At 43.1% G+C, this 22,598-nt stretch overlaps 1 protein-coding gene across 1 annotated transcript; it reads right to left on the bottom strand.

The window, feature by feature from the left end:
- Window positions 1–8,914: 8,914 nt before the first annotated feature.
- LOC112222146 (rho GTPase-activating protein 19-like) lies at window positions 8,915–19,256 on the bottom strand. The gene is made up of 12 exons (XM_042313287.1): window positions 19,125–19,256; window positions 16,373–16,659; window positions 16,048–16,128; window positions 15,011–15,220; window positions 14,584–14,810; window positions 12,507–12,593; window positions 11,926–11,991; window positions 11,105–11,308; window positions 10,861–10,977; window positions 10,397–10,510; window positions 10,189–10,287; window positions 8,915–9,993 (listed from the first exon to the last, which is right to left on the bottom strand). Exons 1-12 carry the CDS (start codon window positions 19,166–19,168, stop codon window positions 9,937–9,939), a joined length of 1,593 nt encoding a protein of 530 aa, XP_042169221.1. The 5' UTR covers window positions 19,169–19,256; the 3' UTR covers window positions 8,915–9,936.
- Between the last annotated feature and the right edge of the window lie 3,342 nt (window positions 19,257–22,598).

Genomic DNA, 22,598 nt, shown 5'->3' with positions numbered 1-22,598 from the left:
TAGCTGGATATTACTGGTGTTGTAGACTATAGTAGAGAGACTATAGTCTAGCTGGATATTACTGGTGTTGTAGACTATAGTAGAGAGTCTCTAGCTGGATATTACTGGTGTTGTAGACTATAGAGAGAGTCTCTAGCTGGATATTACTGGTGTTGTAGACTATAGTAGAGAGTCTCTAGCTGGATATTACTGGTGTTGTAGACTATAGTAGAGAGAGTCTCTAGCTGGATATTACTGGTGTTGTAGACTATAGTAGAGAGTCTCTAGCTGGATATTACTGGTGTTGTAGACTATAGTAGAGAGTCTCTAGCTGGATATTACTGGTGTTGTAGACTATAGTAGAGAGAGTCTCTAGCTGGATATTACTGGTGTTGTAGACTATAGTAGAGAGAGTCACTAGCTGGATATTACTGGTGTTGTAGACTATAGTAGAGAGTCTCTAGCTGGATATTACTGGTGTTGTAGACTATAGTAGAGAGTCTCTAGCTGGATATTACTGGTGTTGTAGACTATAGTAGAGAGTCTAGCTGGATATTACTGGTGTTGTAGACTATAGTAGAGAGTCTCTAGCTGGATATTACTGGTGTTGTAGACTATAGTAGAGAGAGTCTCTAGCTGGATATTACTGGTGTTGTAGACTATAGTAGAGAGTCTCTAGCTGGATATTACTGGTGTTGTAGACTATAGTAGAGAGAGTCTCTAGCTGGATATTACTGGTGTTGTAGACTATAGTAGAGAGAGTCTCTAGCTGGATATTACTGGTGTTGTAGACTATAGTAGAGAGTCTCTAGCTGGATATTACTGGTGTTGTAGACTATAGTAGAGAGTCTCTAGCTGGATATTACTGGTGTTGTAGACTATAGTAGAGAGTCTCTAGCTGGATATTACTGGTGTTGTAGACTATAGTAGAGAGTCTCTAGCTGGATATTACTGGTGTTGTAGACTATAGTAGAGAGTCTAGCTGGATATTACTGGTGTTGTAGACTATAGTAGAGAGTCTCTAGCTGGATATTACTGGTGTTGTAGACTATAGTAGAGAGAGTCTAGCTGGATATTACTGGTGTTGTAGACTATAGTAGAGAGTCTCTAGCTGGATATTACTGGTGTTGTAGACTATAGTAGAGAGAGTCTCTAGCTGGATATTACTGGTGTTGTAGACTATAGAGAGAGTCTCTAGCTGGATATTACTGGTGTTGTAGACTATAGTAGAGAGTCTCTAGCTGGATATTACTGGTGTTGTAGACTATAGTAGAGAGTCTCTAGCTGGATATTACTGGTGTTGTAGACTATAGTAGAGAGTCTCTAGCTGGATATTACTGGTGTTGTAGACTATAGTAGAGAGTCTCTAGCTGGATATTACTGGTGTTGTAGACTATAGTAGAGAGTCTGTAGCTGGATATTACTGGTGTTGTAGACTATAGGAGAGAGTCTCTAGCTGGATATTACTGGTGTTGTAGACTATAGAGAGAGTCTCTAGCTGGATATTACTGGTGTTGTAGACTATAGTAGAGAGTCTCTAGCTGGATATTACTGGTGTTGTAGACTATAGAGAGAGTCTCTAGCTGGATATTACTGGTGTTGTAGACTATAGTAGAGAGTCTGTAGCTGGATATTACTGGTGATGTAGACTATAGTAGAGAGTCTGGTATTACTGCTGGAAAGTAGACTATAGTAGAGAGTCTGGTCAAAAGTAGTGCTAAATAGGGAATAGAGTGCAATTTGGGATGCTGACTATATAAGGGACAAGGGGTCAAGTGGAAAGGCACTGGTATTGTTACAACCCTGAGCTGAGTGTGTTTGAAGTTAACCAGACTGGCATACACCATGACATGATATGCCACACAGGAACCCACACACACACAGGCAATAAGTCACATTGATAGTTTGTTACACACACTACGACACGCTCATAAACAGAGGAACACACACACCCCGCCAGTACTCACAGTCTCTCTGTGCTCCTGGGGATATTCTTGGGGATGTTCCGGACCCCCAGGCCATGGCAGTCCACCGTGGCTCCCACACAGGTACACAGAGAAGGGCATGCCTCCACCCCGCCAGCCCCCAGCAGGCACCCCCACAGCAGCAGCCACAACCCAGCCCGGGCCACCCCAACGTGGTCTAGCCTGGGTCCACAGCCCCTGACCCGGCTCCAGCCATGGATCTCCTTGGCATGTCCATCCTCTCCTCCAGCCCCAAAGCACCAGCAACCAGAGACAAGGCTCCTCTACCTCAACCCCACTCAGGGCTCCAGAGACCTGGGTTACTGCGGCTAGCAAGATCCCTGACCAGAGACCAAGTGGAGGGTTGAAAATGGTCCAAATGTTCCTAACGGAAAAGGGAAGATCAGAAAACCACCTTGTAGAAAGAGAGAGGTGAAGTAGTCAGTCCTCAGATGACCGGTCACTGATACTTCATCCCAGCCTGGCTTTAAAACCAGACGTTCTCTTTATTATCTGGTTCAGACCTCTGTCCAAAATGCTTTCCTTCTTTCTATCTCCCTCTCGTGCTCTCGTCTTCTTGGTTCTGCTCCCTCTCTCTCTCCTCTCTGCTGTACAGTACTCCTCTTCCCTTCAGCTTTCATTGACTCATTGTGCTCTCTGCCTGTAGAAGAGGGAACAGTGAACGACCAAAAAAAAGGACTCTTACCCTCCCTCTCTCTCAGCAATCATCCATCAAAAGGTTCTACAAATAATAGCTGAGAGACTCCTCCCACACAACACCCCCCCAAGCCACACACACACAGGCACACACCTCCCAGAACCCTGTGTGAACTCACATCCATTCTCTCTCTCCTGGCAGCAGCAGTAGTAGTGAGAGCCACTTCCAGTGACAGTAGCCTCTCTCCCTTCCTGTGCTGCCCGCTTTTGGTCTCCTCCCCTGGGGGGGAACACAGCCCGAGGCTGCATGGGCCTGGATGTAGAGGGGGGAATACCCTACTCTCTCAATTATCTCTATTTTTCCTCTACCATGGAATGGTGGCTTCGATAAACGTTTCATGTAGTTAACTGTATAAATGATTTGTATTACTGTATTTAGTTACTGTATTGCAGGATTGGAAAGTGGTCGGCTTCTTTTGACTGGCACCAATGGATGCTCCCTGCTGGACAAAGAGCCTGCTTTTAATTCAGAATAATGATCATGAGTCTTTGAAATTCAAATTAGGGGAGAGGTTTTTAATTTAGTGTGTATATAACTACCAGATACCAAACCCTCTAGAATTCAAAATTACATATAGGATTGTCTTTTTCTCTAGCATGGAATTCTCTATTATGTTAGTCCCTCCCATGATCTGTAGTTTGTTTGATTTCACAAGGCTACTCTCCTCTCACACGCATAAACAAACACAGTAAACTTTATCGAATACAAACTGGCCGCGGGGAAAACGCGCCACAGCGGCTCTATTGTGCATGATGAATAGAATGAGTCACTGCACCCAGACCGACAACAAAGAGAGAACCTCGATGTTTACATGCCCGGGAAGGACCCCCGTTTGAGCTCCTAATACAAATTAGGTTTCTGAGTGCGCGGGGACGCCGGTGGCTCGCTTTTCATTTCATCAGAGGCGCGTCTGAATTGATCGCGCGCTGGAAGGGGAGCAGATGCGACGCCAAGGGGCGCAAGGTAGAGCGCGCAGAGAGCCTTGATGTGCGCTAGGTTCAATCTTACTGCGTTTCCGCTTCGCTCGGCAGAGTTAACGGTGAATCGAAGAGACAGGTTGGAATTAAGAAAAAACGCTCAATTTCTACAATGAACAATTACGAAAACGGCAATATCAATGGCACCGCGCGCCTGCGGTAGTCAAATACGCGTGGGGCGTCTGCGGAAAAATCATCAGGACTATGAAGCCAATGTTTACATTATAGCCCGTTATGAGATAATTACATACATAGGGAGGTGGTTCCCTGGAATATCAATTGCTTCTGATATTAACCTACCCCAAACAAGAACAGGATAGGCCTATACTACAAAATATCAAGAATATAGGCTAAAGCTGCTATAAATTACTCCTTCAATTGCATGTGCTTTTTAAACAGACAAGGCAATGGAAACTTGACTTCCGTGACAGCTGGGCAGGTGAAATCATACTTCATATTCATTCAAAAACGGCCTATTTAAGAGTAGACTGCATTTAAACTGCATACATAACACACTCAATAAGTATGTAGTGGTCTATAGCAGGGTTTCCCAAACTCTGTCCTGGGTCCCCCCTGGGTACACGTTTCGGTCTATGCCTTAGCACCACACAGCGTCCTTAGTCAATGACTCGGAATGCCACCTAGTGGATGTTTAAGAAAAGTGCAGCAGTGTATGTAACATTTTATGTTCTGCAGTGAGACTTTCCACATGTAGAAAAATAGTTTTAATCCATAGCACCAGTAGTAAATCAATGCATCTATTTGACAAGGTAATAAAAACAAACATCTTATTTTACACAACAAAAAAACACAACAGGTGAAGGTAGGCTAAAATGTCCTTACATTAAAAGACACTGACTGGTAACAGGTTTATATGAAAAGAGGAAGATGCATGGTAGTAAATCTAGGCAGCAATGTGAGATTACAGTATACTATGTCTATTTTAGTAGACATTAATGTAACGCCATGTCTACATCTCAAATTGCACCCTATGTAGTGCACTACTTCTGACCAGGGCACAGAGCTCTGCTCCAAAGTAGTGCACTATATAGGGAATAGGGCCCTGGTCTAAAGTAGTGCACTATATAGTGAATAGGGCCCTGTTCTAAAGTAGTGCACTATATAGTGAATAGGGCCCTGTTCTAAAGTAGTGCACTATAAAGGGAATAGGGTGCCATTTGGGACAGACAACAGGGCAGAATGAACAAAAATAAACAAGTAGTACTGTACAGTTGATGTGTCAACATTTAAGACCATGGTCAACATTGGCTGACAAAACCAAAGACTTTCAACATACACACGTTAACACAATAATAAGGGAGATTAAAAGATAACGCCCACATGTTGTATCATGTAATCTAGAACTGACTCACATCATAAAGATGATCGCACATTAGCAAAACGGTTTCCAGCAAGACCCAGTGTGTATCAACCACTAATGGCCAGGTGACCCTTCAGCTTTTCAAAATGACACATAAAAAATGTGTTGGGCCTTGATTGGCTGAAACCCTTCAGGTAACAGAGAGAAAAGCGGGGACAAACTAACAAGTAAAATAGGTAGACTACTTGACCAGCACAGATAAAATAACAAGAGTAAAAAAAACAATCCATCTTGATGACCTCAGCACAAGCTTCTAGTGTCTTTCATTTCATGTGTAGAAAAAACAGCCCCAACTCTTTAAAACTTAGCACAAAGCCATTCTCACACATTCCCCATTAACACTTCCTCTAAAAACAGCCCCATTAAAACCAACGTCATGTCATGTTCATTAAGGTACACTACAAAATCTTTTCAAAACATTCTGCAACGGAAAGTGAAAATAAGGGTTCCTTATTGGACAAAGTCCAGGTAGTCCCTCCCAGTTTGAATCCGTCCTGTTCTATTTGGTGCCTAATGAACATGACCCAGAACAAAATGTCCCAATTCACGCTCAATAAAGAAGACTTGTATCAGACTGGGCAACACTGAAGGTACTGTAAGAGAATCCCCTATCGACACAGTCACTACAAATGTCCCTCTCCAACAAAGCAAAAACCATCTCAGACTTCCAGAAAATCTTTCAACAACGTTAGCGTCCCAACCAATATCCACCCAAATCCCATTCCAGTTCAAAAATAAAATTATAATAATCACATCATTGTACTATCAAACCTCAAAAGGCCAAACCAGGCAGGTGAAATATGACATTGTACACATTGAGGAGTTCAATCAGTTAATACACAAATCTCAGACAATAAAAATAAATAGTCATCCCAAAATGAAGCCCTACCTACATCTCTCCCAAACATGAATACCATTACAGAAAGGTTGGTTTGTTCAGCTCGTATGTGTTCATCATCATCCAATATGTATCGACCTGTATTTGTATGATATAGATTCAAGAAAACCCTGAGCCAGTGTTTCTCCAACACCACCACATGCACTACTATAATGTGTAGTGCACTACTTTTGGCCAATAGTCCACTATATAGGGAACAGGGGCTTCATTTGAGCTAACAGACAGTATCAGTAAACCCACTGGCCTTTAGACACCATAAGAGCTGTGGGGTATTCCAGAAAGCAGGGTTAATACATCAGACAGCTAACTTTGATTAATAGCCTTTGCCTCATTTCTCTTGATTTCCTGGTTGATTAAAATAATCTACATTTGTATCACAGTTGTTTCTGTTGTTGTTGAGTCATTTCAAACCATTTCAAGCAATTTGGGTCAGTTTGCTGGCTAACTCATTGATCAAGCTTTTTGGAACAGGCCCCAGACGAATGTGACTGGTGCTAATCAGCATTTTGTAGGAGGATATAATCATCCCATCAGTGTGCTGTGTGTGTAGGGCAACCATTTGGGACTTAAAATATTAGTAAAATTAGAACCACATTTTCAGATGAGTAGTACAAACACCAGATTCAGAAAACACAAACAAGATACTTACATATAGTACAATGTAGGCTCAGCTAGCTAGCGGTCGACGGTAAAAGTATCTATGTAGGCTCAGCTAGCTAGCGGTCAACAGTAAAAGTATCTATGTAGGCTCAGCTAGCTAGCGGTCAACGGTAAAAGTATCTATGTAGGCTCATCTAGCTAGCGGTCGACGGTAAAAGTATCTATGTAGGCTCATCTAGCTAGCGGTCGACGGTAAAAGTATCTATGTAGGCTCAGCTAGCTAGCGGTCGACGGTAAAAGTATCTATGTAGGCTCATCTAGCTAGTCAACTAAAAGTATCTATGTAGGCTCAGCTAGCTGGTCCTAAAAGTATCTATGTAGGCTCATCTAGCTAGCGGTCAACTATAAAAGTATCTATGTAGGCTCATCTAGCTAGCGGTCGACGGTAAAAGTATCTATGTAGGCTCATCTAGCTAGCGGTCAACGGTAAAAGTATCTATGTAGGCTCAGCAAGCTAGCGGTCAACGGTAAAAGTATCTATGTAGGCTCATCTAGGTAGCGGTCGACGGTAAAAGTATCTATGTAGGCTCATCTAGCTAGCGGTCGACGGTAAAAGTATCTATGTAGGCTCAGCTAGTGGTCAAATGTAAAAGTATCTATGTAGGCTCAGCTAGCTAGCGGTCAACGGTAAAAGTATCTATGTAGGCTCAGCTAGTGGTCAACTGTAAAAGTATCTATGTAGGCTCATCTAGCTAGCGGTCAACGGTAAAAGTATCTAAGGCTCAGCTAGCTAGCGGTCAACGTAAAAGTATCTATGTAGGCTCAGCTAGCTAGCGGTCAACGGTAAAAGTATCTATGTAGGCTCAGCAAGCTAGCGGTCAACGGTAAAAGTATCTATGTAGGCTCATCTAGGTAGCGGTCCACGGTAAAAGTATCTATGTAGGCTCATCTAGCTAGCGGTCACGGTAAAAGTATCTATGTAGGCTCAGCTAGTGGTCAAATGTAAAAGTATCTATGTAGGCTCAGCTAGCTAGCGGTCAACGGTAAAAGTATCTATGTAGGCTCAGCTAGTGGTCAACTGTAAAAGTATCTATGTAGGCTCATCTAGCTAGCGGTCAACGGTAAAAGTATCTATGTAGGCTCAGCTAGCTAGCGGTCAACGGTAAAAGTATCTATGTAGGCTCAGCTAGCTAGCGGTCAACGGTAAAAGTATCTATGTAGGCTCATCTAGCTAGCGGTCATTAAAAGTATCTATGTAGGCTCAGCTAGCTAGCGGTCAACGGTAAAAGTATCTATGTAGGCTCAGCTAGCTAGCGGTCAACAAAAGTATCTATGTAGGCTCAGCTTAGCGGTCAACGGTAAAAGTATCTATGTAGGCTCAGCTAGCTAGCGGTCAACGGTAAAAGTATCTATGTAGGCTCAGCTAGCTAGCGGTCAACGGTAAAAGTATCTATGTAGGCTCAGCTAGCTAGCGGTCACGGTTATCTATGTAGGCTCAGCTAGCTAGCGGTCAACAAAAGTATCTATGTAGGCTCAGCTAGCTAGCGGTCAACGGTAAAAGTATCTATGTAGGCTCAGCTAGCTAGCGGTCAACGGTAAAAGTATCTATGTAGGCTCAGCTAGCTAGCGGTCAACTGTAAAAGTATCTATGTAGGCTCATCTAGCTAGCGGTCGACGGTAAAAGTATCTATGTAGGCTCAGCTAGTGGTCAAATGTAAAAGTATCTATGTAGGCTCAGCTAGCTAGCGGTCAACGGTAAAAGTATCTATGTAGGCTCAGCTAGCTAGCGGTCAACGGTAAAAGTATCTATGTAGGCTCAGCTAGTGGTCAACTGTAAAAGTATCTATGTAGGCTCAGCTAGTGGTCAACTGTAAAAGTATCTATGTAGGCTCAGCTAGTGGTCAACTGTAAAAGTATCTATGTAGGCTCAGCTAGTGGTCAACTGTAAAAGTATCTATGTAGGCTCAGCTAGTGGTCAACTGTAAAAGTATCTATGTAGGCTCAGCTAGTGGTCAACTGTAAAAGTATCTATGTAGGCTCAGCTAGTGGTCAACTGTAAAAGTATCTATGTAGGCTCAGCTAGTGGTCAACTGTAAAAGTATCTATTAGGCTCAGCTAGTGGTCAACTGTAAAAGTATCTATGTAGGCTCAGCTAGTGGTCAACTGTAAAAGTATCTATGTAGGCTCAGCTAGTGGTCAACTGTAAAAGTACTATGTAGGCTCAGCTAGTGGTCAACTGTAAAAGTATCTATGTAGGCTCAGCTAGTGGTCAACTGTAAAAGTATCTATGTAGGCTCAGCTAGTGGTCAACTGTAAAAGTATCTATGTAGGCTCAGCTAGTGGTCAACTGTAAAAGTATCTATGTAGGCTCAGCTAGTGGTCTGTAAAAGTATCTATGTAGGCTCAGCTAGTGGTCAACTGTAAAAGTATCTATGTAGGCTCAGCTAGTGGTCAACTGTAAAAGTATCTATGTAGGCTCAGCTAGTGGTCAACTGTAAAAGTATCTATGTAGGCTCAGCTAGTGGTCAACTGTAAAAGTATCTATGTAGGCTCAGCTAGTGGTCAACTGTAAAAGTATCTATGTAGGCTCAGCTAGTGGTCAACTGTAAAAGTATCTATGTAGGCTCAGCTAGTGGTCAACTGTAAAAGTATCTATGTAGGCTCAGCTAGTGGTCAACTGTAAAAGTATCTATGTAGGCTCAGCTAGTGGTCAACTGTAAAAGTATCTATGTAGGCTCAGCTAGTGGTCAACTGTAAAAGTATCTATGTAGGCTCAGCTAGTGGTCAACTGTAAAAGTATCTATGTAGGCTCAGCTAGTGGTCAACTGTAAAAGTATCCATGTAGGCTCAGCTAGTGGTCAACTGTAAAAGTATCTATGTAGGCTCAGCTAGCGGTCAACTGTAAAAGTATCTATGTAGGCTCAGCTAGTGGTCAACTGTAAAAGTATTTATGTAGGCTCAGCTAGTGGACAACTGTAAAAGTGTCTGACAAAACTGTTTCAAGTTATGAGTGGCACTCAGACCCCAAACAGACCAAAGAAATCTCCCTTCTGTCCCTGACTCCACACTTAACAGAGTTGGTCTTGTACTTTCCTGGGTTACGTCCCAATAATCTCTCCCCCTGAAGTGTGCACTCATTCACTACTCCCCACACAATGTAAAAGTCTTGGATTGTGTAGGCATGGGCTAGAAGGAGTTTCCATATAGGTATTCCAGTCATTTCCTTTCAAACCCATTGAGGGAAGTGAACAAGTGCACACTTCAGGAGAAAGAAGAGATTATTGGGATGCAACCCATGTCTGGCTGGGGACTAATGTTGTATTCGTCACAGATTTAGAAAGTTACAATATAGTTTACTTGATAAAAGAAGAAAAAAAGGACAACAAAAAACCAAGTCCAGTGTTGCTAGTACCAATCCTCTACATCGACGTTTCTAGGGAGGGAGATAAACACATTCTGGAGATGGATGGAGAGTCCTGGAGGGAGACGGAGAGATCAAGGAAAAAAAGAAAAGAAGTTGAATGAGACATGGGACAAGATGTGGCTGTATTGTAATGTTGAATGATGACATTGAAGTGTATCAGGAAAGACATACAACATACGCAAAAACACATGTAAATGTCTATAGAAAAAGTGGGAATTGCCATGTTATCAATCCAAAAGCCTCATACCTTTGATAGTTTGAGTCCCCTCTCTCTATTGAGGGCCATGCTGTCAGAGGCCTTGACCCCGACTGGAGTACTATTATTCACTGTCACCGGACTGTTCCCCTGGAGACACACACACACACACACAAACTATGAACATCTAGAAAAAACAAGGAAGCTGTGGACAAGGGAGTGTGTTTGTGTGGTCTCCTTGTCTGTCAATGTCGCTCACCGACTGCAGGACGACGTTCTCCTTTCCCAGCCGTCCCATAGCCGCAGCAACCATCTCCGGGGAGATCTGTCTGCCCCTCCTCTCCAACGCCTGTTGGTCCCCCTTATGTCTCCTCTGTTTTCATTGGTTCATTTGATCAGGAGGGTAGGACAGTTGACAGAACAGTTATTTAACCTTCACTTTACCAGGAAATATTTTTGTTGATAATGTCATAGATAACTTTTTAATCCATAGAAATGCCTGTTTTCACTGGTGGTGCTTGGCATAATGAATAGGAGGTTGAAAAGGGGAGGAATTGTCCTTAAAGATCCTCATATACAATAGACAGAACAGTTATGATGTAGCAGATGGTGACTACAACATACTAAATTGGATACAAAGTAACACATTTACAAAATACATCAACAAAGTATGTTGATTGGATATTACACTTGTAAGTGAAATACACATAAACACAATGACACCTTGATGAATCCACCGAAGGAGCGGGAGCGGGGGTGTTTCTTGCTCTGGGCCGGGGGGGGCTGATAGTTGTTGATGGGTGTCCCTGGGGCCAGGCCGGGGGTGGTCTGTTTAGCAAGCTGCAGGAGGAGGAGAAAGAGATGTAGGATGAAGAGACAGGATTTCTACATGAAATGTCAAATCTGCCTCGTATGGAATATGGAGACGAGGACAGAGAATATTAAGAAGCAGTCCTGCAGTGAGTACCTGTCGTAGGAGTTTCTTCTTCTTGGCAGAGTTGGGCATGTTGTCATGGACGTGTCTGAACAGCTCCTTCAGGGACTCCTCCGTATGGTGCTGCTGGCCCTGGGACGACGAGGAGGGGGACAGGTACTGAGACGGGTCAGCACAACACCTCTTCCAGGGAACAGGGGCAGGGAAACCAGTCACAGATAACAGGTCAATATCATCCTGAGGGAGGGGGGTGAGAAAGGAGCTATTAGTTTCTATCACAACACGAGTCTATGGATACATACCAAATGGCACCCTATTCCCTATATAAAGTAATGCACTATAAAGGGAATAGGGTGCCACACGGGACAGAACCTATTTCAGCTTAGAGGGAGATTAGGTTGATCTACGCCCTAAACCACAGCTAGACAAGTCCAAACCGCAGCTAGACAAGTCCAAACCGCAGCTAGACAAGTCCAAACCACAGCTAGACATTTCTAGCACCTAGCGCCTAACTGAAATAGGCCCTGGTAGATCTGAAAAGACTAGAAAGGTGTAAACAAGTTGGGCAAAAGCGCCACCTAGCCTTCTGGTAAACTGGGATGCTTACACCTATACAGGGCCTGTATTCATAATGCATCTGAGAGGAGTGCTGATCTAGGATCAGTTTGGCCTTGCAGATTATAATGAATGGAAAGGGGGAGGATCTGAACCTCGATCAGCACTCCTGCTTTGAGACTCTTCATGAATACTTGCTCCAGTTTGATCTAATATGGTCCTTTGTTTGAGAGAAGTGCAACATCCTTTAATGGCATAGATTATGTAAACCCAGCAGGTGAAAGAGTCCTACTACTAACCTTGGTCTGCAGGGTCTTAGATCCTGTGAAGTGCATTCTGGCATGCTCCCTCATGTACATAGGAGCCTGAGTGGAGACACACACACTTAAGTATCCATCACAACACACTAAAAATAATGATTCTGTTTCTCTTCTGTGCTTGACACAAATCATTACCTTATTGTAGCCCATGTTCCACAGACCTTATAAAATAACACTGACAACTGGGCCGGTTTCCCAGACACAGTTGAAGCCAATAGTATGAAGTGTTTTCAATGGAGTGTTTTAGCCCAGTGTGGCATAGTACAAAGCAGGATTAATGAGTTAGCCAGGAAATTTTGAAAACCAACCAGAAATAACTACAGATTTTCTAGTTTTAAAAAAAGAAAGAAAAGCTAAACTTAGATATGTGTTTTTGTTTGTCGAATCAATTAGACCATGTTCATTTCAAGATGATCTTTCAAAAAAATAAAAAGTTAACAGAATATTTAGGCAAGTTAGCTGGCTAACTCTTTGATCCTGCTTTATAGAAAGTCCCCCTCTGGACTAGGCTTATTCTGGGTTGGGAAACTGGCCAAGAGTGTGAAGTTAGTCTCTCTGACCCTGAATAGTTTCTGGGAGTGTTTGATGAGGAAGGCCATGCCGTTGTTAAGCTTCTTCAGATTCTCCTGGAGGTCACTGGCCACCATCTGGATGAAACACACACAAATTACTGTAGAAGAATGAAAATCAATCAGTCAGAGGCAGCCTAGTGGTTCGAGCGTTGGGCCAGTAACTGAAAAATCCCAGAGTCGACAAAGTGAAAAATGTGTTGATATGCCTCGAGTAAGGCACTTAGCCCTAATTGCTCCAGGGTCACCGTTGATAATGGCAGACCCTGGCCATGACCCCCACTCTCCGAGGGTCTCGGGGGGGGGGTATGCAAAACAAATACATAACTCTAATTCATACATGCGTAACACTACATGTGTGAAATAGGACAAATATAACCACCCACCTAATTATTTCTATTCACATCGAAATGTAATGCATTTTTATTTTATCACATTCCTGATCCTATAATTCATAACACAGTGCATTGTGAGGATAGACTGTACCCGAACAGAACACTGAGCACAGAACACATTTCTGGGCCAGTGTGTATGTCTGAGGTTCTACTAGGCAAGCCAAGTGAATCAATCGTCATGACTACAGGACAGTATAGCCTATATTTAACAGTGTACAGTACTTACATACGGTGCATTTGGAAAGTATTCAGACCCCTTGACCTTTTCAAACAAAATAAATACACAACAGCCTTATTATAAATAAAATTAATTAATGCCTAAGAAAAAAACAAGCTTTTAGAAATCTTGGGAAATGTGTAAATAAACCCCGCCTAGAAATATCACATTTACATAAGTATTCTTGGCACGCCTGTATTTGGGAATTTTCTCCCAGTCTTCATGCAGATCCTCTCAAGCTCTGTCAGGTTGGATGGGGAGCGTCACTAAACAGCTATTTTCAGGTCTCTCCAGTGATGTTTGATCGGGTTCAAGCCTGGGCCACTCAAGGACATTCAGAGACTTGTCCCAAAGCCACTCCTGCATTGTCTTGGCTGTGTGCTTAGGGTCATTGCCTGTTGGAAGGTGAACCTTTGCCCCATTCTGAGGTCCTGAGTGCTCTGGAGCAGGTTTTCATCAAGGATCTCTCTGTACTTTGCTCTGTTCATCTTTCTCTCGATCCCGACTAGTCTCCCAGTCCCTGCCACTGAAAAACATCCCCACAACATGATGCTGCCACCACCATGATTCACCATAGGGATGGTGCCAGGTTTCCTCCAGACATGACACTTGGCATTCAGGCCAAATAGTTTAATCTTGGTTTTATCAGACCAGAGAATCTTGTTTCTCATGGTCTGAGAGTCTTTAGGTGCCTTTTGGAAAACTGCAAGCGAGAGATGGTTGTCCTTCTGGAAGGTCATCCCATCTCCACAGAAGAACTCTGGAGCTCTGTCAGAGTGACCATTGGGTTCTTGGTCACTTCCCTGACCAATACCCCCCCTGACTGCTCAGTTTGGTCATGAGTCTTGGTGGTTCCAAAATTCTTCCATTTAAGAATGATGAAGACCACTGTGTTTTTGTTGGAACCTGGTACCCTCCCCAGCTCTGTGCCTCGACACAATCCTGTCGTCTCAGAGCTCTACTGACAATTCCTTTAACCTCATGGCTTGTTTTTTGCTCTGACATACACAGTCAACCGTGGGACCTTATATAGATAGGTGTATGCCTTTCCAAATCATGTCCAATCGATTGAATTTACCACAGGTGGACTCCAATCAAGTTGTAGAAACATCTCAAGGATGATCAATGGAAACAGGATGCACCTGAGCTCAATTTCAACTCTCATAGCAAAGGGTCTGAATATTTAGGTATTATGCACTACACAGCTGATTGAAATAAGGAAGTCATGGTCAAGCTGTGATGATCTAAATCAGCTGTGCAGTGCTAGGACAACAAGCCTCAGGACAGAGTTTGGGAAACTCTGATCATGGGCACAGTCCAGCTTCAGACCTGTGCTTCTGCCTCGGCATTGCTTTCTCTGAGGTTTTATGCTGAGTATCTGTAAGGCACTTTGTGTCAACTGCCGATATAAAATCAGGCTTTATAAAACACATTTTATTTGAGTTACTGTACATACATCTCTGGGCCACACGACGTGGGGGGCAAACATGAGGGCGAGGTTGAAGGCTGACATTTTGTTCTTGTCCTGCTGCTTGGCGGTGTGGTAGAGCAGGTCCAGGATCAGTTTGAGGAGGCTGCGGTTGGCCTGGGGCAGCAGCAGGAAGAGGAGCTGTAAGGCCTCAATCTGACGCTCCTTATCAGGTACTGACGTCTTGTTGCCTTTCTCATCAAACAGAGTCATGTCTGGGGGAATAGAGGGAGAGAGAAGAGGGGAAGATGGGACAGAAACAGAACACAAGACACTTCAGTATGGGTCTCACGGGGTATAGGTGAACATCAATGCCACTTATTTTTGAGCACCAGGGTGTGATTTATTTTGTAGGTTTTTGAAAACTAAAAAGTGCTACAGGAGAGAGAGTGGGGAGGGCCTCAGACAGGGGTACCTGCTATTTTGAGGTGAGCATGGAAGTGTTGGTGCGTGAGGAGGGGTTCAGGTAGCTCTCCCAGGAAGGTCTTGAGGAGGGTGGCCACGTCGTTGGGGTGGAAGCCCCCTGCCTCCAGGTCGATGTCTGCGCCACTGTTCAGCTGCTCCTTCAGGGCCTGCTGCCGCACACTGTTACCTGGCACCCTGAACAGACCCTCTACCTGCAGGTCTGATCAGCAATCAATCAAACAATCAATAAACCACCTAGCACCCTGAACAGACCCTCTACCTGCAGGTGTGATCAGCAATCAATCAAACAGTCAATAAACCACCTAGCACCCTGAACAGGCCCTTAACATGTAAGTCTGATCAATCAATGAATCAATCAATAAATCAAATATGTAGTGAATCAATCAGCAGTGTTTCTCCAATAGTCATTTAGCAGCGGCGGGTCACTGCTGATACACATCATTCCCGGCACTCCAAAAAATATGATTTTATTATATATATATTTTTAATGGAAAACCAGTCAGTATCTGGTGTGACCACCATTTGCCTCATGCAGCGCAACACATCTCGTTTGCATAGAGTTGATAAGGCTGAAAAATAAATAAAAAATAAGATTTATCTGTTATTTTACCAGGTAAGTCGACTGAGAACACGTTCTCATTTACAGCAACGACCTGGGGAATAGTTACAGGGGAGAGGAGGGGGATGAATGAGCCAATCGTAAACTGGGGATTATTAGGTGACCGTGATGGTTCGAGGGCCAGATTGGGAATTTAGCCAGGACACCAGGGTTAACACTCCTACTCTTACGATAAGTGTCATGGGATCTTTAATGACCTCAGAGAGAGCCAGTACACCCGTTTAACGTCACATCCGAAAGACGGCACCCTACACAGGGTAGTGTCCCCAATCACTGCCCTGGGGCATTGGGATCTTTTTTAGACCAGAGGAAAGAGTGCCTCCTACTGTAATGCCAGGACAAAGAAGAGAGAATTACATTCAGGGATCATGCCTCAGATGGGAACTGTAACAACATGATCAACTCACTCTTGCTGAGGTATTCGATGAGCTGGTAAATCTGGGCGATGCCTCCCTCTGTCAGAGGAGTCCCGAACACCACTTCCTTATCTGTGAAGATGACAACGGCCAAAGGACGAGAATCTGATTGCTGTACATTTATATTATTATTCAACATTATTGCCACCCAGGGCCACGTTCAGTAGCCAAACGTTGCAGATAAAAATTCCATGAGTAAAGCCATCGTGATACCTTCTTCTACATTTCAGTCATGCATGTTTGTTCTACATTGCATCCTGCTGAACACACCCCAGGCGAAGACACCCTTGGTTGATCTTCATGGCAGTTCTCTCACCTTTACGTTTGAGGAAGTTGAAGGAGCGGAAGAATCCCCCTCCGGCCCCTGTGGGTGTCTTGGGCCCTCCCTCGTCCCCTAACAGCAGAGAGAACTCCGCACCGGGAAGGTCGATGAGGCGGCTGATGTTGCTAAGCACCAGCTCTTGAAACACCTCAGGTCTCTCGTGACGTAGCTTCTCCACAAAGAAGTCTGGGTTGAAGATGACGGGCGGGCGGCCACCAACCCCACTGCCGCCCCAAGATCCCCCTGCATCCTGGCTGATCACCACGTTACACACCGTACCCCTGATGGAACACACACACACAGATGCTGAAGATCTAGGCAAATCTTTAAACAACTGCTTTATCTTTACACTGACTTTCTCACATGCACCAACTCTCGCACTCTCCCTCTTACACACGTATGATGATGGTGTGGTGGTTGGCTAGCCCAATAATGGACTAAAGGAGACTAACGTTACTGTAGTCTAAGGACCTTACATGTTTTGTTTAGAGGCGAATTGGCTCTGGCAGCCAAAACAGCAAAATACTCCATCTAAATGTGAATCGGTTCTCAATTGCGGTACAGTTCTAGAAACATAAAGCCCTCTACTTTCATATCACATCAACATCATTTCACTTACTGTAGACTGTTTTAACAGTTGCAGCCAAAAGTATTTTCCTCTGTCCTCCACTTGTTACCTGTATTAATGGCACCTGTTTGAACTTGTTATCAGTATAAAAGACACCTGTCCACAACCTCAAACAGTCACACTCCAAACTCCACTATGGCCAAGACCAAAGAGCTGTCAAAGGACACCAGAAACAAAATTGTAGATCTGCACCAGGCTGGGAAGACTGAATCTGCAATAGGTAAGCAGCTTGGTTTGAAGAAATCAACTGTGGGAGCAATTATTAGGAAATGGAAGACATACAAGACCACTGATAATCTCCCTCAATCTGGGGCTCCAGGCAAGATCTCACCCGTGGGGTCAAAATGATCACAAGAACGGTGAGCAAAAATCCCAGAACCACACGGGGGGACCTAGTGAATGACCTACAGAGAGCTGGGACCAAAGTAACAAAGCCTACCATCAGTAACACACTACGCCGCCAGGGACTCAAATCCTGCAGTGCCAGACGTGTTCCCCTGCTTAAGCCAGTACATGTCCAGGCTCGTCTGAAGTTTGCTAGAGAGCATTTGGATGATCCAGAAGATTGGGAGAATGTCATATGGTCAGATGAAACCAAAATATAACTTTTTGGTAAAAACTCAACTCGTCGTGTTTGGAGGACAAAGAATGCTGAGTTGCATCCAAAGAACACCATACCTACTGTGAAGCATGGGGTGGAATCATCATGCTTTGGGGCTGTTTTTCTGCAAAGGGACCAGGACGACTGATCCATGTAAAGGAAAGAATGAATGGGGCCATGTATCGTGAGATTTTGAGTGAAAACCTCCTTCCATCAGCAAGGGCATTGAAGATGAAACGTGGCTGGGTCTTTCAGCATGACAATGATCCCAAACACACCGCCCGGGCAACAAAGGAGTGGCTTTGTAAGAAACATTTCAAGGTCCTGGAGTGGCCTAGCCAGTCTCCAGATCTCAACCCCATAGAAAATCTTTGGAGGGAGTTGAAAGTCCGTGTTGTCCAGCAACAGCCCCAAAACATCACTGCTCTAGAGGGGATCTGCATGGAGGAATGGGCCAAAATACCAGCAACAGTGTGTGAAAACCTTGTGGAGACATACAGAAAACATTTGACCTCTGTCATTGCCAACAAAGGGTATATAACAAAGTATTGAGATAAACTTTTGTTATTGACCAAATACTTATTTTTTTTTCTAATTTTGTCTGTCATAGTTGAAGTGTACCTGTGATGAAAATTACAGGCTTCATCTTTTTAAGTGGGAGAACTTGCACAATTGGTGGCTGACTAAATACTTTTTTGCCCCACTGTATAACCGTGTGGGAACCGTGACCCTATAAAAAGGTGTAGTAATGGACTTTTTACTTCTTGAAAATAATTTGAAAATGAAAGCTACGTTCATTATGTTTCTCCTCTGGCCAGAAGATACTACTCCGGCCAGAGGATGCTATCGTCCATAGGCGCTTATTGTAGTTAGCGTCGATTAATGGGTTAGTGGTTGGACAGACAGGAGAAAACCAACTTTTATGCATGCTAGAGTTTTACTTTGGGTCCATTGTGCTGAAGATCAGTGAGCTGAAGACACCTTTTTCACACAAGTACACACTCACTGGCAATTCAGAGCAGCTTGACTTGGCATAATGGTGGAGAGTTGCTTTTGCATGGCCTGGTGCTTCAGGTGAGTGGAGATTTCACTTCAGGACCAATGGAATGGTCTAAAATCAACAAACCCCGCTCACCGGACCATCCAAAAAGATGTCGACCAATGACAGCTCACTGCAGTGGTCTCTATATTTGCGACTACTAGCTAGCTAACTATGGAGTGTTGCTGTAATTCAGCGACAGCGCGGAAATAAATGCTCTGCACCGTATTGTTGTTCAGAGTAGCTGTGTGATGCACAGAAATTGTATTTTGCCACAACACGTCACTTGATTGTCAGAGCTACAGTAGCTAAATAACGTTAGCTAGCTCAATTAGCTTTCACTGTCACTGAAAAACAACATGCATGTCAGACAAACTAGCAAGCCAAATTCAAATGCCAGTGTTCACGACAACTCCGCAGTCTATTTACGTGCGCGCATGGTTTATTCTGTATACATAATGTTTACATGTTATTTTACCTTCTGTTTTGTGTATTTTTATTGGAATCTTTATCCGCTGCCATCTTCCGTTTGAATCCTCCACTGGTATCCCTGACTCCGCCCACTCCCTCTCTGATTGGTCGGTTATAAAATACGGGCGGGGTGAGCAGTAAAGATTTGCATGTTTGGTTCTCTGATTGGATTGTTTGAATTCACTTTAATGTTAATCAAGGAAAAACAATAACATTGAGTGCGGTTACATCCACACAGTAACGCGATTATTGTGGATAATTTGATTCATATAACAATTCCATTAAAAACGTTTACATGCTTTGTACGAAGAACGATCTCCCAAATAATGGACACATCTGAAATCTAATAAATACAGAAAATCGCTAATCAAAATAAAAGTTATACCACAGCGACCATGTTATTTTGGCATTTGATTCATTTGATTCTGAGTTCGGACATGTAAAGTTTGTACCGAACTCACTTCACTCGTGCTAAAGAGGGAGGAGGCTGTTTGAATGTAAAATGACGAGACAGGCATTGATGCGAGTAACCAGTCTTGTTCAGTACATCACTACGCATCCGGGTATCTCAAGCAGCCCGGTAAAACACAAGAGTTGCAGTAATGAACATTTACCAACAGATGGCATCACTGTGCCATTTAACACCGTCCCGTAGCACTCACGTCTATATCCATGAAGTGATTTGAAAGGCTGGTCATGGCTCACATCAAAACCATTATCCTAGAAACTCTAGACCCATTCCAATGTGCATACCACCCCAACAGATCCACAGATTATGCAATCTCTATTGCACTCCACACTGCCCTTTCCCACCTGGACAAAGGAACACCTATATGAGAATGCTATTCATTGACTACAGCTCAGCGTTCAACACCATAGTGCCCTCAAAGCTCATCCATAAGCTAAGGACCCTGGAACAAGCATTGCCCCCCCCTCCCCCCTCTCCACTGTCACTCTCTGTCATCTATTTATACTCACTTTAATTAACTCTACCTACATGTACATACTACCTCACCTAACCGGTGCCTCTGCACATTGACTCTGTACCGGCACCCCCTGTATATATTGTTATTTGTTAATGACTTGTTACTTTACTTATTCTTATCTGTATTTTTGAAACTGCGCTGTTGGTTTGGGGCTTGTAAGTAAGCATTTCACTGTTGTATTCGGCACATGTGACTAATAAAATTTGATTTAAATTTGATAGAGCAGTAAAGTAGAGGCATTAAAGAAGTTGCACACATGGGTAAACATTTTTGTGGCCTTGTTTGACTTTTATAAACGCATTTCATGCAATTCTACATCCTTTTACATGACTGAAAACTTTGGCATAATCTCGGAATTCTGAACTGGGAAATCATCAACTTCCGACTTCAGTGCATTCAAGACAACTGGGAACTCTGGGGGGAAAAAATTAGCACCTACTGAGCAAATTGATGTTGAACAATCATCCAACTCGGAATTCCACGTCTGGAACTCAGGTCTTTTTCTGGAGCTCCAACTTTCCTACCTGAAGATCACCGATGTCATGATTTTATTTGACCTCGTTTTTTTCTGAGATCCCAGTTGTCTTGAAAGCACCATGATAAGCCCTACTGCACAAATGATGGAAATGACAGGATACTTTGACACTGACAAACTGAGAATCTGAGGTAAATGAAAACAACCTTGTCTTGAATCCATCAATAGCCTAGGCCTAGGTGTGTGGAGACTCATATTGTGTGCTAAATAAAATAATTGTTCACGCCACAAGAGCTACTGAATCTGGCCAAATAGGTTCCGGAATGAAACAGTCTAAAACTGAGAATTTCTAATGTACTGGTCTTAATGTATAATTTAACATTTTGTTTTGAGCTGTGTTTTAGCTGTTACATATTAGGGTCTGGAGTCATAAAGCGTCCCAGAGTGCTGATCTAGGATCAGGTCCCCTGTCTTATTTATTATGATCTAAAAGGCTGAACGTTTTATTTGATTAAACATTTATCCGTAGAGTATACCAGTAATACCAAGATGCATATCTGCCTAAGGATCCCGCATTTTAATTCGATAGGTTCAGAGTTTGGTTTATTTGTCATATTTATAAAAATGTATTGAAATACTTAATGACAAGTAACCTCACCAAACAGTACATAAAACAATGCAGGTCTAAGCTACAGTCAAACTATATATCTGTGTGTAATTCATAAAGGTCATCTTAACTGACTGACATTATCTCATAGAACAAACAATATGATCAAATCAAATGTATTTGTCACATGAGCCGAGAACAACACCTTACAGTGAAATGCTTAGTTACAAGCAAGTGTGTGTGCATGGACTTTGCAGATGTATTTCTCACATGTGCAGCACATAGTATTTGTTTTACAGTCCTTCTTTGGGGGCAGAATTGGATTCTCCTCCTCTTGCCTGCCCCAGCTGCAGCCTCAGGTGGATCAGGACAGTCTTTGTACCCTGAAGGTGTACAGCTTCCATGGAAATATCAACAAAGGCGATGTTTAACTTTTTCTAATGTTGGGGTCACTCTTGGAAAAGTGATCAAATTTCAAGTCTAAACAATATTTAGTGGGTTTTCTCTGCTGTTAAACATAGTGGCGGGTCATTTTTTTACCCTTAAGACCACACAACTGTATTCCACGGTACAGTAGACAGTTATTATAATATTGTATTACATTGTTGGTTGTCAAGCATGTAAATGTGTTGTTGAGGAAGGACGCCATCTGCGTCAGCTTCTTGGTCCCTGACATAGAGTTGGATAGAGTGCGCATCTTTGCCATGATTATTATGTTTTCAGGTGAGTATTTAAAAAAAAAAAAAATGAATAACATATAACTTAAACCGTTCATACCAAAATCAATGTTTTTATGGGCCATTATGTACCCAGCATGAGACACATGGCTCTGCCATGTTGAGCCTGAAGGAAGGTTTGAAAATTAAGGAGAGCGGCACACTCTAGGAGCTCAGATGCAAAAATGTAATATCCAATGTTTCGACAGCCAAGCTGTCTTCAGCTGTCTGGACCTTCCTGAAGGACGTGACAATTAACATTTGATCATTGGTTGATTAAAATGTATCTATTTTCATACATTCTGAATAAGCCTGCAGTGACAGCAGTTTTGACAGAGTTTGGTGAATGCACAGGCGGCAAAGATAAGATTGCAACACAGGAAACCTCTCTTCCTGTGTTTGTTCTTGCTGACTTCTTCAAAACCAACACTGTTGAGTAACTCGTTGAGAGGTCAAACTGTCAAACACATGTTGCATTTTCCTTATTCAGTTAATCAGTCTGAAATGTCTAAAATAGGCATATTTGATGTATTAGTGGTGATTGACATGAATGATATGTCTAAATAGCATGCAGCAATCAAACATTCATAATAATGGTTCTCATCAATTGTTCTCACGGGGCGGCAGGTAGCCTAGTGGTTAGAGTGTTGGACTTGTAACCGAAAGGTTGCAAGATCAAATCCCCAAGCTGACAAGG

The sequence above is a fragment of the Oncorhynchus tshawytscha genome, unplaced genomic scaffold (genome assembly GCF_018296145.1).
Source record: "Oncorhynchus tshawytscha isolate Ot180627B unplaced genomic scaffold, Otsh_v2.0 Un_contig_10879_pilon_pilon, whole genome shotgun sequence".
NCBI lineage: Eukaryota > Metazoa > Chordata > Actinopteri > Salmoniformes > Salmonidae > Oncorhynchus > Oncorhynchus tshawytscha.
The sequence above is the reverse complement of the archived record's forward strand: the minus strand, read 5'-3'. Positions and strand labels throughout refer to the sequence as shown.